Source organism: Alternaria conjuncta (genome assembly GCF_024043145.1).
Source record: "Alternaria conjuncta strain BMP 0040 chromosome Unknown scaffold_7, whole genome shotgun sequence".
In the NCBI taxonomy this organism is placed as follows: domain Eukaryota; kingdom Fungi; phylum Ascomycota; class Dothideomycetes; order Pleosporales; family Pleosporaceae; genus Alternaria; species Alternaria conjuncta.
In genome coordinates, this window is record NW_026250096.1 from 1,191,234 (window position 1) to 1,210,036 (window position 18,803).

The following is an 18,803-nucleotide window of genomic DNA, read 5'->3' on the forward strand; positions in this document are numbered from 1 at the left end:
CCCAAACATACATCCCAGAAAGCATATACAACGCTTGCTATGCATTTCGCCTTTGAACAGAAGAAAATAAAAATGTCGGCCGTCCGTCTATCTACCATACTCCAGGCTGGGGACGATAACAGGCCCGTACTTCATCGGCGCACTGTATCCGCCATCGTTCTGCACCATGAAATCAACCGCCAAACTCAACTTGCCACTGCCATGTCCAGGGACAGCCTGACCAAACGTCCCGTTGACGATCTCCGGATCGTAGATGACACAAGCGACGTAGTTTCGTCGACCCATCAGCCTCTTGTGTTCTCGAGGTTGTCCGTTCACGTCTTGCGTGAAAATCTCCATCATGTCTTCCTTCGTGTCGCTGGGTTGGTTATTGCTGCGGTGTCCGTTCTGTGGTACGTAGAGAGCACGGTTGTTGTGAAGGAGTCGCAGCACATAGCTTCCAGGCGGCCCATTTACCACTGACGATGAGATGATCTGGTACATTGTCTTGTGATCTTGGGGTCTCGATGGGTCATGGACGAGGCCAGCGCCGCAGCAGTCGACCGCACCAGAGAAGAACGTCATTCGTAGCGACTTGTTGTGTGCGATGCCTTGGAGTGTTCGTATCAAGTAGGTTCGTTCGAGATCCTTCAATATGTTAGCAGATACTTTGACGGTAGATGGGCATCACCAACCTTTGAATCGTGCGTCCATTGGTCTCTCAGCTCATCAAGCAAATCGATCTCGCCAAAGGGACTCAGAACTCCGCTCATCAGACCTGACTTGCCAATAGCTTTCTTGACAGAGTTGAAGCCATCGCCAACCACACTCTTAGCACCGACGACACCAGCGACTCCAGCTGTCACCTTTCCAAGCATGTTGAATGTACCCGTGACAGCCTTCTTGCCAGTAGCCATGGAGTGAGCAAGATGCTCAACTGACTCTAGGCGAGGGTACACAATGGGAACAGGAACCATCCAAATGCAGTGCTGAACGCTCGGCGGTAAAGTCGCAACCTTCGGGAAGATACCCTGATATGTCGGTCCTGCCATTACCTGATGCGGGTTGCGCTCAGATCGACAGTCGGGGCCAACAACTGTAACGCATGGACCCAGATACTTGATGAAGTGCCAGCCTGTGCCCGTTATAGTGAAAAGGTCCATGTCGTTGTTGACGTTTCGAAGAATTTCTAATGTTGTGTGGTGCTGGAATAGCAGGTACATCTCAATGCCCAGTCTTCCAATGTTCTTGAACATGTTCGAGAACTGCATGTATTCTGGGTATGATCCGAAACCATCAAATCTGGGTAATGTTAGGGTTGTTTGCTGCCTCACACACGGATTGAACTTACATGTCATGGTCATCGAGAGCAAGAATGTGAGGTATCTGTGCAAATGCCTCTCGCAAGTGTGGCTGGTCGAAGTGACTTGTGTAGTAGTGGAAGTATGCATGACAAACATCTTCTTCATGCTTTGCAGTCCATGGCGCGTTCTTTCGGGCCTCTTTACCACTTGTCGCGGTCCATTGCTTGAGCAAAGGAAGTTCTTTCCATAGCCGGTCGGCGTAGATCTGACCACCCAGTCCTAGCTGAACGTGGAAGCCACCACACTCAGCGTTCTTCTGTAGAATGTCCTTCCACATCAGGCCTACACCACCAAGCCTCGCCCTCTCATTAGCGTTGACGTTCAGCGCGAAGTCATTGCCAGAGTGAGCAATAAACCGCCAGCTGGTCTCATTTCGGCCTGCGACCAGAAACTCGAAGCGAGTGCAGCCCAGGTGCGAGGTGATGGCGTAAGTCCATTTTGCAGCGTGCTCATCTTCCATTCTCAGATCAATGTCGTATCGGTAAAAGATCCACGTCTGATGTGTATAGATGGGATTGGCCTTCAGTTGTCGCGGATTTGGTGACAGATCTGCACTCTGATGGATGTGAATAGTCGGCGGATGAGGGGTGTTTGTGATGAGCAGTATCGAACCTAGCCACAGACCTCGCTCAATGTCCATGTTAGTGTATCTGAGATACGGTCCAAAGTATACGCCGTTCGTTGGAGCAACCTTGTATTGGTCTACACCAGCAACTGGAGGCGGTCCAGTGAAGCCGGTAGTGGTTGGCGTCGCAAGCGGCGCCATGCCAAAGTCTCCGGGGAAAGTGGCTGTCTGTGGAGCAAAGCCAGGCGATGCGATGGGGGCCTTGCCAAACGACGGGGATGCCAGAGGGCCGCCAACAAATGTGCCGGTAGGGGACATAGGCTCATTCAGATTGAGAGGTGTTGGGCCTTTGGGGAACTCCCACTGTGTAGATTGAGTTGGAAGATGGATGTAGTAATACTGGCCAGAACTAGGGTCCAGATGTGCTATCCAGCCTTCAGGGAGCGGTGGAGGAGAGGCAGGTCCGGGTCCTGGAGCTGGACTTGGCGTGTGAGCGGGTTGGGTGGTTTGTATTTGAGGAGGGAATTGGTTTTGCGTAGGCGTTGGTGCGATGACTGCCGCAGGTTGTGATGGTCCAGCTTGTGGACGCGGGTCATTTGCGAATGCCGGATGGCCTTGGTTAGGGTCTGAGAAACCAGCTCCTTGGGCAGCTGGCTGCTGTCCCTTTTCGTTGGGATAGCTGTGGGCTTGGCCTGTTGGCGGTGTTGTTATACTCGAGTACGCTGGTGGGGGCTCTTCATTCAAGTTCATCCGTCCCATCTCGTGGTTCAGGGGGTGTTCTGGAGGTACGTTCACGTTGGTAGGAGGCGGCGAAAAGCGAGTGTTCGGTGCCTGCGGAAGGGGGCCTTGTGGGGGAGTGCTCGAGGGAGGCACTTGATCCATGCCCTGGTATACGGCCGGTGGACCATGTGGATTGCCTCCAGGCTGCTCGGTCGGCGTCCATGGTCTCCTCGCCGGCTGTTGGCTCGGCTGTGGTGTTGCGAGACCCGGCCTGGGCTGCTGGTTCGCATATATCTGGTTGCGCTGAGCAGCTGCCGCATTCTGGGCACTCTGCGCTTGGAGGTTGGTGAGTGTAGAGGTTCCTGCAATGCCAGCTGCGGCAAAGCGCGCTTCTATGCCACCGCCAGAGGGAGGTATGATGGGCGTCTCCGGGGGCGGAGGTGAGCCTCTCTGTGCCCTCACTGTTGACGTCGATGCGGTGGAGCTCATGCGGTTGACGTCCATGGGCGTAGGCACCTTGAGTACCGGCTCATTCTGGTTAGGGCCTGTGTATACGACTGGCGCAGCGGGCGCAACCGGGGCCGCACTGGAGCCAGCAGCGGGCGGGGGAAAGTACTGCTGGTGGTACTCGGGGTATGGGTTGCTGGCGCCCACGTCTTCGCTGCCCTTTCGCTGCGGCGCCTTCTGGAACAAGCCCTCCTTGTCGGGCGCCTCTGGGCCTGGCGAGTCTGGGAGCGGCTTCGGGGCTGTCCCTCTGCGCTCGGCCAGCCTCGAGGGCTGGATAGAGCCGTCTGGATTCCGCGCGCCATAGCCGCTTATCGTGGGTCGGTTTGGGTCGTTGGCGTCGAAGCGGGCGCGCTGGCTGGGCGAGGTGGGACTCGGTCCTGTCGCATTGGAGCCTCGCCGCGGTCCGTCTGCGCCGTCAGGGGGTGTGGCTGTTCGCGCGCGGCGCTCCCTCTCGCTGAGCGGCGTGTATCTGCCTGTGCTGAGCGTGGGCGGGCGGTCGCTGTCGGGGTAGGGCAGAGGGGCGTTGGGCGGGCTGGTGGGCGGCGCGGGGAACGAGGGCATGGGAGGAGGGCGCGAGAAGGCGGGCTGGCTCGAGCTGCCCGCCGAGTCTGTTCGCGGCGGCGGGCTCTTGCCATCGCGGCCCTTCTGTATCCTCAGGGGCCCGACGGTGGGAATGATGGGCGTGTCCGGGTTGCTGTTGTTGTCGTATCGCAGGAACAGCTCCTCGTCCGGGCGGCCCTGCTTGCGGCCGTCCATGGTGGGCGAGTGCTGGATATGCGCTGCGGTGTCGTTGCAGCAGCGGTGCCTGGATCGCCGGCGATGGCAGGCGGCGACTTATTTTTGGCTACGGGTGCGGATAGCTCGACGTGCGCAGGGCAACACGGTGGTGTGGATGGCTGCGCGGGGTGGGGTAGTCGCTCGAGGCTCGATATGACGCTGCCGGGCGACGGGGTGCATCAACTGTACATGAACCTGCCACGCGCTGGGCCGTCAGGTTTTATGGGCAGTCTCTACGCGATGCTGCTGACTTACGTAGCCTTTCTACCATGGCCCTCCAAGAGTTGGGCTGCAGCGGGTCTCGCCATACTGACCTCCTGGGCTGAGGAGGCCCTCTGACATGTGATTGGACTGCTCGACTTTACGCGCTGCGACCGAATTTGCGGCCGCTCCTGATCACACTTGGCGGCGCATACGAGCAGCATCCTGTACCTGGTGTGGCACACACTACCATCTGCTTCCAGCAAATCAAATCACCCATCCCCGAAGCCATCTGTGGCTGGTAACGACCACGATCCTCGACGCAAGGCGGGCCGCGCAGTGCAGCGGGCCGACAACTCTGTGAGCATCCGCGAGCTTCGGCTTGTCAACACCAACGCGGCAAATCGGCTCCAACATCCCAGTCATTAGTGCCTGTCGTGCAAGCGACTATCAAGAAATATCAAAGACGAATACGAAAAAGAAGGTAAGCATACTGTCAACATCAGCACAAGAGACCAGCGACCACGCAGCTATAATAATGTACTGTATTTGAGATGATAAGAATACGACACAACTACGAAATCTATCAAACTTTTGACCAAGGAATTACCTCCATACGCGCTTCTTCCGTCTCGCTATTACACACAAAAAATCTTTCTACACCGCATAACGCTGCAGTAGAATATTTACATATCCATAAGAGCCGCTGCACCAGACTCGCTGCACACGTAGACAACATCGTGGCTGTCGCTAAAGCCGTTGAAGCGAGTAGCGGAGCACTTGGTGTACGCGCCCATCTCCTCAAAGTAGAGCCAGTCACCCACGTCGAGTAGCTCGGGAAAGGTGCACGACGACGAGACGACGTCGATACCATCGCATGTCGGACCCCAGATGGAGTACTCGACTTGAGACGGCGTGTCGTAGCCAGAGCGACGGACGTCGTACAGAATATCGTTGCCGTTCTTCAGTACACGCGGCACGGGGTGCTGGTGATCGAAGATGATGCTCGAGAAGTTGCCGTAGACACCGTCGTTGAGATACAGCATGTACGACGTGGTGCCGAGAGTAGCATCGGCAACGGTGCGGCGAGCGATGACATGGCACGCAATGGTGAACGCTGTGGAGACATAGTAGCGTCCCGGTTCCCCAATGACGCGGATGTGGGGCGGGAAGTACTCGTCCAAGGCAGTAGACAGCACTGCGGCCATGGGCTCGAAGGTAGCATCGCCCGTAAAGCCGCCGCCGACGTCAAGGGTGTGCATGTTGAAGCCAAGTGCAGCCGCCTGGTCAAAGACGAAGCGGGCATCCTGCACAGCCTTGATGAAGGCCTTGGGGTCGGATGCGCCGGAGCCAACGTGGAACGCGACCCCAACGACGTTGAGCTCCAGCTTCTTCGCCAGCTCCAAGAGCTCTGCAGTCGTGTCCAAAGCGGCGCCGAACTTCTGGCTGAGCCGGCACAAGCTGGCGGAGTCATCAGTCAAGATGCGCAGGTACAGCTCGGCATCCGGGAAGAGCTGCTTGGTCTTGTAAAGCTCGTCGGCATTGTCGAATGTCATCTGCTTGACGCCAGACTGAGCGGCGTAGCGCATGTAAGACTTGGTCTTGCAGGGCTGCGCGTAGATGATGCGAGACGGGTCGACGCCCAACTTGAGCACAGTCTCAATCTCGTTCTTGGAGGCACAGTCGAAGCCGAGACCCAGTGCGGTCATGAGACGCAGCACTTGGGGGTCAGGGTTGCACTTGACGGCTGCGGCATGTTAGTGGCGAGTCTGCGTGGTATGGGGTGCGGTGACTTACCATAGTGCGGCTTGACGCGGCCTAGGTTCTTCTTCCAGCGCAAATGCTGGCGGTAGACCTCGCCCAGGTCGGCGACGAAGAAGGCCTCCTCCTCGCCGACGCTGCAGGTATCAGGATCAATAGCCTCGACACGGCTCTTGAGAGCGTGCGCAATCAACTGCTTGGATTTCCAGGCGCCATGATTGTCCACACTACCAGCGGAATAGTTGTTGAGTGACTGGATGTCTTTCAACGGGAATTGGTATTCTTCGGTAGTCGTGATAGCAGAAGGTGCCATGCCCTTGACGATGGGTCTGGATAGAGGGTTGGTTAATTAGGGTATTCGCCGGTCGGTGTGCCGCGTTAAGGTGGCTTGAAGGGTGCGAAGCCGAGGCTAGGTGTTGGGCGAGGTCTGGCCGCTTCCTCTGCGAGAGGAAGAACCGCTGATGGCGTCCTATGCGGCAGCTGAAGTTCGGGCTGCTCGAGTGTCTGGGTAGGAGACAAAAAGAAAAGGCGCTCGAGTTCGGTCTTAGATGGCGACAAGACGCGGAGGGGGGATGTTGTTGAAGACGTGAGGTGCTGGGCGCGCAGAGACAACTTGGGCGTTGAGCAGGAGCAGGGCCGAAGCCGTAGTGGGACGGGAGCCTTTGACGCGACCAAAGGCTGTCGGAAGGGGGTACTGGGCTGCAGTGAAGGCGCAGACGGACGCTTTATAGGGCGCGGTGTCTGGCGGGCGGTGAATATGGGGAGCGGGTGAGGTGTAGGAGAAAGGGAGGCGATGGCGGGGAGCTGGAGTGACAATTTTCGCGCATTCGGTTGTGGTGCTGGAGTCTTGGACCGAACATTACTTAACATCCCTGCGCCGTCCAGGACCTGCAGCCACTAGCATTTCATTCTGACATCACCGGGGCTCGTGCATGGACGCCGACGGTGCCTGATCGGCTCGATGGCACGCATGCGAGGCTGAGCCACCGCTGGAGCTCGAAATCGCGCATGTCAGGTATGCCCGACGCGGGTTTTGGGCAACCCTCGCGCGCTCAACGTGCCAAGGTCATTAAACGCGCATGGTACTTCTACCAACAGGGGCACAGCAGTTGCGGTGAGTGCAGTGATGTTTATTCTCTGATTGGGTGGAGTCGTAGCTATATGCCGGCTCATGCAGTAAATACTCAAAACAGGAAGAACGCCATACCCTTCCCTACCCAGATGCCGCTATGTGAATGCAAAAGGCGCAACATGTGAATGTTACTTGATTATAGTGAATAGTAACCCCCCAAGCCAAAACCTACTCCCTTCTCACGCGCGCTGCATCACGATTGGTACCGGATCATAATGGGTACGTCGGACAGGTCCACGCCGTACTGGTGCTGGAAGGCCAGCGACTTCAGCGACGCGTTGCTGTGGTGCGATCGCGTGCCGGCGCTGCCTCCGATGCCCGCCCCATGTTCGTAGTTGTAGTCCAAACCCCCACTAAAGCGATCCCACCGGGAGATGTTGTTGGAACCCTTGACTTCTTTGCGGGGAGTCATTTCGAGGGGACTTTCGCATGGGCTTTCGACTGGACTCGCATTGTTGGACGCGTCGTTTGGATCCGAGTACAGGTCCAGGTTGACATCCGAGTACAGGCGGTCTCCCAGCGTCCTACGGCGCTGATGCCAGACCTGGGACTGCCTTGGCGAGATCACACCTTGAGGAGGCTGTTGCGGAGGCGCGCCATATCTGATCACCGGAGGAGACCCTCTCGGACTGCGAGGCCTGGGGCTGGGAGCAGCCCTGGGTCCTTGAGGCTTCCCAGTCTGTGGGACGGTAAGCCTGGCCGTGTTGATGGATGGCACAGGTGGGACATCGATGCTCTGGGGGCGAAGTTTCGACGCCGTAGCCTCACCAGTTGCTTTCTTCAGGTTGTGAAGGCTTTTCCGGCGCTGTTGAGCGGGCATGTCCCGTCGAGTAACGTATAGGTCCCTGCTGTGTAGGCGCGCAAACTCTGCAGCAGATTTGCTGTCCATGGTCACCATCGACTTCGACCGAGGCAAAGAAGCGCCTAGTTGATGTGGGTGGGTTGGAGAAACAACACGCTGTCTCGGGGTGTCGGACATGGCGATGTCGTACGGAGAGGTGCCGAGGGACGAGGTGATGGTACCAAGATGAACTACATCAAGTGCGGCTTGCTCAGGCTCTTGCTCGGTCTGACTCTGTGCAGGTGCAGACTTCCTTCGGAAGAAGGACAAGCTCCTGCGACGACCGTGAGCAGGGGGTGTGGGTGCACGCTGAGGCTCCAATTCAGCGAGCGGCTTGAACTCAGTCTGCTCCGGAACAGAAGCCTCCATGGTGGAATCGTCCGCAGAAACGTGCTCTTTTGTCGGGTAGGTGTGCGTCAAGCAATCAATTCCCGGAGAGCTCGACACGCGTCGCTCAAACTTGGCTCGCACCCTGGTTGGGACCTCAGGAATCGTTCCCTCTGGGATTGGCTGGCATGACTGAACAACAGGATGCTCAGCCTGGGACGGCCGCTTCTTGTGGAATCGCTTTTGCTGTTTCGACGAAGCACTGTCAAACGACGCCCTTGAGCCGATGGATCGGGATGTTATTGGCGAATGTACACACTCAGACGTCGACGATCTTGTAGAAGAGCTAGTAGACGGGACCGGACTGTTCAGCGCTGGCAGGTATCGCGCCTTCTGCACATTGACTGACAGCGATTGCTTGGATCTGACACTCTCGGCTGAGCCATCCGAATCGCTCGTGGTATTCGGCGACTCCACGAATTGACGGTTTTGTTTCACAAGAATTGAACGGCGAGTCTCGCGTCCCTGGCCAACCTCAACCATTTGCGGCGAGTCGTTGCACCGATGACACAGAATGGTGGTGGCGTTTTCCGTCGGCTCTTGACCGACTATCCGTAAACTGCCAGCGGATGAGTAGCCAGAATCGGTCGTACGTGGTGCTGGCCGATGAGAAGCTTTGCTCTTTGGCTTGTTGGAGGTGGGCGCGATCGATGGGGACGAAGGTGCTGAGATCTCGATTTCAGGCTGAGGCTTGGGCTCTGGTAAGGTAGGAGAAGGCTCCCGCTGATTGGACTCAATCGTCTCCTCGGACACAAGAAACGGGCTTAACGGGATATCGTCCTGGTAGCTCTGGGCGAACTGCGCTGCGCCTTTCTTGCCCTGGGGCGTGAGCCGCAGAAACTTTGGGGATTCAGCTTCAGTGTCGTGCTGCGGCTCAGACGTGTACGCCATCATAACGACCGGGGTCTCCAATTCGTACGGTGTGGCTACTTCGTTGGCTTCCAGCTCATACAATGAAGAAGTCGCTGGAACAGCGGCTGACTTGCTCCTTGTGTGAGCTCTCTGGCGTGATGACTTCATCGTCAACGGACTGGAGGCATACTCTGTTGCTTCGAAATAGTCCTCCTCTTCAGTCTTGCGCAACTCTAAAGTCTCTGAACTGGGAACAGGCGATGCCGCACCGTTCGTGACAACGAGAGTTCCTGGCTGTAGGTTCCCTAAATGCGCATAATCCAGGTCCGATGGGGTGTGGGCTCGCGTTGTGTCGTTATCGCGAGGTTCATCAGACAAACGAAGAGCTGCTTGAGGGCTCAAATGCGCCTTCGCCTTTGACTTTTGCTGCCACTTTGCCTCTTCTTCAGGGCTGAGCTTCGGCGCTTTCCATGAATTCCACGTCCTGCGACGCCCCTCGATGGGAGAGTGCCGTGTGCCTACACCAGGTGTCTGGACCAGGGACTGACGGCGTGTGAGCGAAGAAGAAGATCGATCAACGAGCGAAGTTCTTCGGCTAGGAGGTGCCTCAGCTACCGGCTGGGGAGGCTCCTCAGGTGATTCAAGGACTTCTTGCAGCGCCGCAAGATCTTCTGGTGTGCCATTCTTCTTGACTTGTTGTAGAAGCCGAATTGCTTCAGCAACATCCACGTGTGAGACAGAAGCCAAAGACAGCTTGGAATCAGCTAGGCCAGCAAGCTGGGCTGCCGAGCTGTGCTTGCTCCGGAAACACGACAAAGAATTGGTTCGGGAATTGGCTCTTGAGTTTGTTCGCGAGTTCGATCTCGAACCAACTGTCGATGCGCGACCACGCGTCTTTGTGACCTCCCCTAACCCATCATCCTCGTGTGTCCATGTGGTGGGATCGAACTTGCTAGCAATAGGTGAGAGCAGTGCATCTTTGATTTGTTGGCGTCCTTCGGGGGTGAGGTCTGCCGATCTCGATGTTGTGGGTTGCGGGGAGTCGAGCTTCCCCGCCGCGCTCGCGGAGTTGGTGTTGGTCTTCGGTTTGGACAGTTTGTTGTGGTTCTCGGTACTGGGTTGGTTACCCATATTGAAGGTGGTAGTGGGGTTGGAGAGCGACGGCGCTCAAAACTATTGGCAATGATACATTGGGATTGCAGTAGCTGAAGAAAGAGTTAATTGCAGTTCGTGAATGCCAGGCAGGATGGGAGGTTGACTGCGTACCCTTATAGTGTCCTCGGAGCTGCAGCGTTATCAGTACGGAGGCTGGTATGCGAACATGAAAGCATAGTCCAGCGGTACACTAGAACTGGCGGACCAAGTGGAGGGATATTGAGGAACAATAAGTAATATGTCCCCGCGAGAACGGGCGTCTAGCGTTGCCGGCTACAAGTGTCAAGGACGCCAGACATGGAACTACGAGCGGTGCACGTCGCAGGCAAAGATTGAGCTGGTCTACGTGACAACAAACTTGGAAGAAGGTCGATATGAAACCGGACAATGCAGGCTGCATCGAGGATGGAAGCAATCTGCCAATCAAGATTGCTGCACGCACGAGCGCCGGAACCAATCAAGGCGGGGGGTCGTGATGCATGCGCAACGCGAAGGCTGGATCCCAGATGCTTTTTGCCGTATCGGTGAACTAACGGCTGATCGGACCTCTGCAAGCCTCAAACCATGGCAAAGTGCAAATTCCACATGCACAAGTCGTGCCATGGCTGTGAAAGATCCACACCAGGAAAAGCTAGGCGAGCTGCTTTGTTGTGGCCGTGCCGACATACGCGTCTCGCAACATAAAGCGTGGCGGTGCTCCCGGCAAGCACAGTGGCTGGCCGTGTCGCCATCCCAGATGTCTTTTGCCGTAGTTCCCTGGTCTTCGCCTTGGTCCATGCATGCAGCATGCATGAACAGTTCGCGCGGTACTCCTCGCTTTCCTTTTTCTCTCAACTCTTGTAGCGGATACTTGAACCTGACGATCGCAGCTTGAGTAGACAGTGGATTATCTCCGATCAGCAGTCCGTCTTTGTTTCCATCTCGCGTCGTGATTGTCCTAGGGTTCTGGCTACGCGCGTTATCATCTCCGCCACGTATTCTCAGGACACATAGTCACCGCTACTCCTGCGACCGTCCAAGAAATGACTGGCAGCAATTTTCCAGGAATAAAGGACTGCAGTAAGTAGGCTGATCAGGTGGCAGGTCCGACGCGCGACATACGCGACACAATTGCGCGCACCTACCCCGGGTTCTGGATAAAAGCCCGAATGCATCAACTGGTCTCGAAACCATATCGCAGGCTGCTATGCACTTGCACCAGCAACAGGCCACACTGGAGTTCGGGAGTAGTTTTGTAAAACTATCAAGGCCGGAGCACTGAAGGCCTGGATGTCGCGCACCACTAGCAACGCGCTCCACCTCACGACGGAGTGACAGCCATATCAGGCCGCGCAATACTGCCGAGCATCGATTGTAAGTCACATGGACCTCACACTGTCGGGTTTCTCGCTGCGACGACAGCCTGGTCCTCGGACGTGTCATCGTAGTGCTGACGCTGAAACTCTGCGTTGCGTTTGAGCGAGATCGAGCTCTGCGACGACTGGCCTCGAATCTCGATGGCAAGGTTGTTGAGGCAGAATCGATGCGCCAGCCGCACAAACATGGCGTTAGTCCTATCGCGACTCTGCAGCAGCCACACCCGCAGAGGCTCGTCGCCGCATCATCATCATCAGTAAGCCTTCCAAGGTTGACGTGAGATTTCGTCCGCAGGTGTTGGGAAGCATTCACGATCTTCACTCCGCGCAATCGAAGAGTCTGCGCCTTGCTGGTGACGTCCAGCACCGCGATCGAAGCGGAGGCGGCGGGATCTTACGCAAGCCGGCTTAGTCGTGGAGCCGTGACATCATAGTCGCGTCCTAGCAACAACACCGCTTGTATGAGACTTTCATTGCGCCGCGGACTGTCCTGCCATCATATCTGCTTTTGGTCCCCTCTCATCTTCTTAGGCCTGCTCCCTGCTGCTGATCGCGTCCTCGTGTCTTTCCTGCTTCACTCCCCTCACTTCACCCTCTGGTCGCGTGCCGTGTTACCCTATCCGCACACTCCCGTCGCAGGCGCGTTGGATACCCCTTGGAGCCGCAACAGGACTCATCGCCGTTCTACCCGCAAACCTCACAAGACCGTCGAGGGACATCAGCCATCATGTTGGGGCTCTCGTATTGGGTCGTCCCCATCTTCTCCGCAGTAGTATGGACTGCTATGCTCATCACCATGCTGGTGTACTGGGCTGCCACCGGCAAACCGCATTATGTGACAATGAGCGACGGGCAAAACATTCCTTACATTTCTGGTGAGTGATGCAGCATGGACAATACGATCCATACAATGCTAACGGCATCCAGACATCGGTGCGGATTACCTCAAAGCCATGTTCATTGCCATGTCCGCCGTAACTGTCGTAACCTTCGATCTCGCCTTCATTTTCGAGCGCTGGTTGCGACACACCAACAAACTTGCGCCAAACACGTCTCACTGGCAGAAGATCTACTCAGGTTGCGCAACCGTCGCCGCCATAATCGGTGCCGCCGGTCTGATCCTCCTCACTATCTTCGATTGCAAGAACCACAACAGACTGCATAACATCTTTCTTGGTGTCTTCATCATCGGCTACATCGTCTCGGCAATCTTCATTTGCTGGGAGTACCAGCGCCTAGGCATACACTACCGCGAGCACTCCATCCTCCGAATCTCCTTCTGGATCAAACTCTTCTTCATCATCACCGAAGTGTGCCTCGCCATCGCCTTTGCGGTATGCTCCAAGCAGCACATCTATAACGTGGCTGCTGTCCTGGAATGGTGTGTATCCTTCATCTACTGCTTCTACGTCTTCAGCTTCTTCATCGACTTCCTACCTGCCACGCGCACCAAGAACCACCAGTCCAAGCAGACCGAGATGCAAGTCTTTGAGGAGAGCGGCGAGACCGGACGAACCCACCCCCACCACCACATGGGCGATGGCGCTGCGGACAGCCAGCAATACTACCGGGGCAACTCGCAAATGGCCGTACCGCAAACTAATGGTTACGCCAACGGATACACCAATGGCAACTCCCTTACCAGTGGTCAGGCTAACGGCTACGTATCACACACCGGAAACGGCTACCCTATGCCCGCGCAGGACCCATCCCCACTGCCATCGCGCAACTTCTAATTTCTCTATGTATACCCCGTATTTGTACATATTCAATTTGTTTTGTTTTGAGCTTTTGGCATTTACATATACCACTGGCGTTTTGATTATTTGAGTCCACCGCATAGTTACGATTTAAGAATGAAGCACGCATGAGAGTTGTATTGACGGGGGCTCGATGTACTAGTAAATGATATTTAATATGGCATATAATGGAATGAAATGATACCACAATAATTGTTTCACTACGCACCGAGTGTTCTAATGAGCCCTCAGATTTAACAGACCATGACCACTCAAATCATTCACAACCCAAGATATTAGACTTTGGACATACACCTGCATTGCGATTATATCCCGTCTTACTTCATCGCGCTGTGCTGTGCTTCCATTCCTGCACGGGCACATTCAAAGAAGCAACAAGTGACTGTACCTTATTTGACACCAAAGGTGAACTGGCGATTCAACTTGGAGGTGGGTGGAAGTGTCTTACTGATTGTGGGCAACTTTACAGAATTCAAGGGTTTAAATCCGGAAACGACAACAAGACAGAAACTCGCCTATCGGGTATTTATGCAAGCTCACCTTGATTTTCTCACTTAAAGGTATGTAGACTATCAAGTATATAGACTTATCCGTGCAGAAGGTGAGCAAGAAAAATACTAGCAAACCACAATCATTTCGTTTTTACATAAAGTAGTGCTCTAAGTGAATTACTTAGACACAATATTTACAGACTAGTACAAGGCGATGCGTTGTCAACAAATTCTGTAAATCACACAATTTGTACGGTCGTATGGATTATTTACGTATGTATCGAAAGCCCTGGTCAGAGTCCAGCTACATCGCGCAGTGTATTGAAACCTTGAACTACACATTCATCATGAAGATGCCCATTCATGCCTATGCTATGCCCGTAAGATGCCGATATAAAACGCCAGATACATGCAGCTTCATACTGTCTGATACCGTTATGCCCAACCCATCTAAACACTACTTATAGTACTTGTCGTCCCTACGCCTCTTCTCATACCTCTCCTCATCCTCATACTCCCTATCTCTCCTCCGCTTCCTGCGATCATCCGAGTCACGACTGCGACTACGATCTCTCCTATCGCTCTTCCGCTTCGAGTCTCGACTCCTGCTACGGTACCGATCGCGGCGCTTTTCTTTTCGGTCGTCGGGGCTGCGACTACGTTCTCTTCGCTTCTCGCGCCTGCGCTCGCTATCATAGTCGTCGTCTCGAGTTCGCTCTCTCCGCTTGTCTCGGCGGCGCTCGCTGTCGTAGTAGTCGTCCTTGTCTCTTCGGCGGTCTTTGTCTTTCCTCCGTTCGCTGTCATAGTCGTCGTCGCGTCGGCGGTCGCGGTCGCGGTCATCTCGCTTTTCTTTCCGCTTTTCGCGCCTCCGCTCGTCGTCTTCGCTGTCGTCGTCGTATTTGCTCTTACTTCTTGACGGCTTCTCGTCTGGGATCAAGCTCTGAGCCTCCAGTTTGGCCTTTAGCTCCTCTTCTGTGATCATCTCACCGGTAACCTTGTTCCGCAGCGTAACGGGGTTGTAGCTCTGCGCGACCTTTTTCCCTTTGCCTTTGCCACCACCCCATTCCCCTAGCTCAACGCCTATTGCAGCGTCTTCCTTTGCGCCTATGCCAAGCAGCGCTGGTCGCCGTTTGACTTCTTTCGGCTTCGCAGCAGGACCGTTCTTGCCTATTGCATCGCCGTCCTTCCAACCCATACCACGTAGGAGCGCCGCGCCGAAGCCTTCAATCGGGGTAGCTTCGTATGCTTCGAGGGTCGGCGCGTCGGGCGCATTGTTGAGATCGTTCAAGAGTGCGTCCTCTTCTGATTGTACGGGAATCACGAGATCGTTGTCCGTGGATTTGCCGCTGATCAGCGCATCGAGTGCCTTCTTCTCGAGCCGCTGCTCTTCCGTGAGATTGTCTTGCTCCACCTCCATCGGCTCCGCGGCTTCAGCTTCCGCAGCTCCATTTTCTTGCGCTTCGTCTTTCTTGATGATCGTAAGGCCATATTGCACCTTCGGCTCCTCCATCTTGCTCTCATCGACCGTGACATTTTGCGCTTGCTGATGGGGTGCTTTCGCAAGTTGTTTCCGCCGTGCCTCTGCTCGCCAATCGCGGTTGGGTAAAGCTGGAATGATGCGCGGTCCCTCCTTCTCTTTTTTCCCGTTGGCATCGACCGCGCCGCCCTCTGCTGCGTCCCATCCCGTGATCTCTTGTTGCGTATTCGAATCGTCTGGTTCGTCGTCACCGAGCAAAAGCTTTGTCTTTTTGGTGTCTTTCTGTGCGGGGGAAGATTTCAGCCCTGGCTTCGTCTTCAGTGCCCCGAGCGACATCTTGAAGCCGCCCGGCTTGGGGGCGGCCATGGTGAATTGATCCTGCGTGGAGGCGCGTGCGCGCTGCTTTGTGTTGTGCTTTCGCAACCGCTAAAGAAAGATGTGAAGATTTTGGGAGGCTCCGATGCAGCTGCAGGGGCGAAAGGTGTGGAGGTGTTGTGGTGTTCGTGATTGTGCTGTCGTAGGGAATGTTCACTCAGAAATCTAAAGTTCGCGCGACGACCGCCGATGATGTAGTCTTGGCATTAGGCACCAGCCACACGGGATCAGCTCCTGACCAAACTCACCTGTCAAGCAATGTTTGAGGGTTGAAATGTACTTTTAAGAAAATCCGTTGCGACAGCACCCTTGAGCGATTAGACCTGAACGACTAAAGCATTGACGCAAAGACGTGCTCCATAGTTTCAGAGAGTGTACCTGTATTCACTTCTGGAGTTATTTCATTCCCCATGCTTCGCAACTACAAACACATATAGTACACCACACCTGACTCTCATCCCTCGCTCGGCAGTGGGGGAAACAACACACCCTTGTGCGCTGCACCCAGCTCTACCAATGGAGTGCCGTAGTCTAGATCAGCGCCAGGCTTGCAGTATTCAAAGGTTCTTCGATCTTGCTGTACGCCTAGCTGATCAAGTAGCATGCGTGCTTTGTTCGGCATGTATGGCTGTAATAGGATACCGGTGATTCGAAGTGCTTCAGCAGCAAGATAAATGATCTTGTCGACATCCTCGCCAGGCTCTCCTGGGCCGAAGGTCAAGACCTTGTCCCATGGTTGCGACATCTGGAAGAAAGCGTTCGACTTGGTCGAGTTAGTAGGATGGCAGAAAGAAGGGTGTCTAGACTTACCCCTCGGACAAACTCTGCGATTTGAGACACGGCTTTACGCGGATCGTAGGCATCAAAAGATGCATCTACTTGCGAGGCGATGGTAGCAAGAGAATTATTCCGGAACTTGGAACCTGGTCCTTCCGCCCACTCCTCCGCTGGCCACCCACCAACACGCTCAACTGCGCCACGGACGCTCCATTTCTTGCCTCGTGTAACACGAGAAGCCAGGTTGCCGAGTTGCTGGTTCAGGAACTTGTTGTACAAACCAATGATGCGGAAATTGTCATAGCTCGCATCGTCTTGTATACCACCCTCGCGAGCCATGTAAAAGCGCATAACATCCGGACCGAACCGATCAAGGGCGTGGAAAGGATCGACGACCCTGCCAGTAGATTTGGACATTTTGGACCCTCCAAGAGTCCAGTGAGCGTGTGTCAGAATCTTCTTGGGCAGTGGAAGTCCAAGAGCCATGAGGAAGGCAGGCCAGTAAATGCAGTGAAATCGCACAATGTCCTTGCCAATGACATGACAGTCCGCGGGCCAGCCTCCTGCCTGTTCGCGGCCCGGTGTCCATGGGTATCCGGCCTTGGTCGCATAGTTCATAAGCGCGTCGAGCCATACGTAGATGGTCTGCGAGTCGTCTCCGGGAACTCGAATGCCCCACGTTAGTCGTTCATACGGTCGAGACACAGACAGGTCCTCCAATCCTGATTCGACCGCTTGCACAACCTCCTTCATACGGTGCTCCGGGGTTATCCACTCGGGGTTGTTCTTGAAAAACTCGAGCAACTTATCCTGGAATGCCGAGAGCCGGAAGTGATAGTTGACTTCTGAAGACCACTCTACTTCACTACCAGTCTCAATCGATGTCTGTAGCCTGGTCAGATCGAATGACAGTGGCGCCCCAGCAAAATCTTACCATCATCTTCCTCCCTGTAGGTGGGTCAAGATATGGCTGTACGGCAGACTGTGGGTAGAAGCATTCGTCGGTGACTGAATACCATCCCTCATGCTTCTGCTCGTATATGAGGCCCTTCTCTTGTAGCAGGAACTGTCCGCCATCAGCTACATGGCTTTCCACCGTCTGAACTCAAGTTCTCGTACCCATGCATACTCGACAGCTTCCTTATGTTCTCTATCCGTCGTCCGTACGAAGTGATCGTTCGTGATCTCGGCTTTGGCTGCAAGTTCCTCGTACAGGTAAGTAACGATGGCGGGGGCTCGTTATGCGTGCATGCGTACTCTGAAGATCTCGGCACCCTTATCGCAGAACAGTTTCGGGTCAATGCCAGCTTTTGCAGCTGCTCTCTGAACCTGTTACAGATTTAGTGCAATACTATCACATTGCCAGGTAAACCACCTTTAGGCCATGTTCATCTGTTCCGGTGCATAGCAACGCCTTTTCTCCTTTGAGTTCATGCCACCGCTTTATCACGTCCGTGAGGACCATGGTATACAGGTGGCCGACATGCGGGGCAGCATTGACATAGAATATTGGCGTGGTGATGTAGTAGGGCTTCTCCGACGTTTGGGTGGTAATGTGCCGGCGGCTTCGTCCGCTACCAGCCTGCAAGGACGAGCAAATCCATGCTGACGGCCGCCTCGACAAGCTCGAAAGCACCGCTCTGAACGCAGGCGCCGTGGACCTGGCTATTCTTGCATGCATACTTTCATGGGCGTCTCACAGTGATTCGCGACGATTTCCCGCGGCAACTTTTGGCGCGGTGCCACGTGCGACGCTAGCTTAATCAGCTCCTTATCGACCAGGCGGCTGCTCAGACAACCCAACACACACCACGACGCGTTCCTGTCGCTCGAGTCCTTCACATTCATATCACCAGCTGAAACCGGCGACTTTGAAAGAGCACATGGAGTGAAAACGTTCGAATCCAGAGGGCGCATCGAGCCTGGCTGACGATTCCCCTGACAGTAATCCCATCAGTCTTGCGTTGCCAATAGACTCACAAGCCCAACAGGAACCGTTCGCGATTCAAAGGATTCAGACTAGGGGTCTCCTTCCCACGTGGCACATGGTGCACTGCAAGGAGCATTCATGCAGGTGTTTCTTTTCCATCGAAATATGCCGTCAGACGCCCGCAAGCGCACCCTGCATGCGAGCAACACTTGCGTTATTGTCTTGCCGACAATGCTATATTCTCCGCCTCTCAGCGTATCTACCGTTTACGGCTGGTCGAATCGCTGCTGTCCCAGGACAACGGCTCTTTCGGAAGCCCTCGCAGAGTCACTTGCATCATGGTCCTCCTACGTCAACCGGGCGAGCCCATTGTCCTACAGATCGCAGGTTGCGATCG

The 18,803-nt window shown here is 55.1% G+C and overlaps 6 protein-coding genes across 6 annotated transcripts; 1 reads left to right on the plus strand and 5 right to left on the minus strand.

Annotated features, from left to right (window-relative positions):
* Positions 1 to 87: 87 nt before the first annotated feature.
* J4E85_005520 (uncharacterized protein) lies at positions 88 to 3,891 on the minus strand (the record flags this gene model as incomplete). The annotated part of the gene is made up of 3 exons (XM_051469765.1): positions 88 to 627; positions 675 to 1,281; positions 1,331 to 3,891. The coding sequence occupies 3 exons, from the start codon at positions 3,889 to 3,891 to the stop codon at positions 88 to 90; spliced, it is 3,708 nt and encodes a 1,235-aa protein (XP_051326596.1).
* A 908-nt stretch (positions 3,892 to 4,799) lies between these two features.
* SPE1 (Ornithine decarboxylase) lies at positions 4,800 to 6,187 on the minus strand (the record flags this gene model as incomplete). Its single annotated transcript, XM_051469766.1, has 2 exons — positions 4,800 to 5,860; positions 5,911 to 6,187. 2 exons carry the CDS (start codon positions 6,185 to 6,187, stop codon positions 4,800 to 4,802), a joined length of 1,338 nt encoding a protein of 445 aa, XP_051326597.1.
* A 1,012-nt stretch (positions 6,188 to 7,199) lies between these two features.
* On the minus strand, positions 7,200 to 10,217 carry J4E85_005522 (uncharacterized protein; the record flags this gene model as incomplete). Its single annotated transcript, XM_051469767.1, has 1 exon — positions 7,200 to 10,217. The coding sequence occupies one exon, from the start codon at positions 10,215 to 10,217 to the stop codon at positions 7,200 to 7,202; it is 3,018 nt and encodes a 1,005-aa protein (XP_051326598.1).
* A 2,106-nt stretch (positions 10,218 to 12,323) lies between these two features.
* On the plus strand, positions 12,324 to 13,332 carry J4E85_005523 (uncharacterized protein; the record flags this gene model as incomplete). The annotated part of the gene is made up of 2 exons (XM_051469768.1): positions 12,324 to 12,471; positions 12,524 to 13,332. The coding sequence occupies 2 exons, from the start codon at positions 12,324 to 12,326 to the stop codon at positions 13,330 to 13,332; spliced, it is 957 nt and encodes a 318-aa protein (XP_051326599.1).
* A 972-nt stretch (positions 13,333 to 14,304) lies between these two features.
* J4E85_005524 (uncharacterized protein) lies at positions 14,305 to 15,690 on the minus strand (the record flags this gene model as incomplete). Its single annotated transcript, XM_051469769.1, has 1 exon — positions 14,305 to 15,690. The coding sequence occupies one exon, from the start codon at positions 15,688 to 15,690 to the stop codon at positions 14,305 to 14,307; it is 1,386 nt and encodes a 461-aa protein (XP_051326600.1).
* A 463-nt stretch (positions 15,691 to 16,153) lies between these two features.
* On the minus strand, positions 16,154 to 17,941 carry J4E85_005525 (uncharacterized protein; the record flags this gene model as incomplete). The annotated part of the gene is made up of 6 exons (XM_051469770.1): positions 16,154 to 16,462; positions 16,510 to 17,361; positions 17,411 to 17,542; positions 17,596 to 17,682; positions 17,734 to 17,805; positions 17,852 to 17,941. 6 exons carry the CDS (start codon positions 17,939 to 17,941, stop codon positions 16,154 to 16,156), a joined length of 1,542 nt encoding a protein of 513 aa, XP_051326601.1.
* Positions 17,942 to 18,803: the final 862 nt, after the last annotated feature.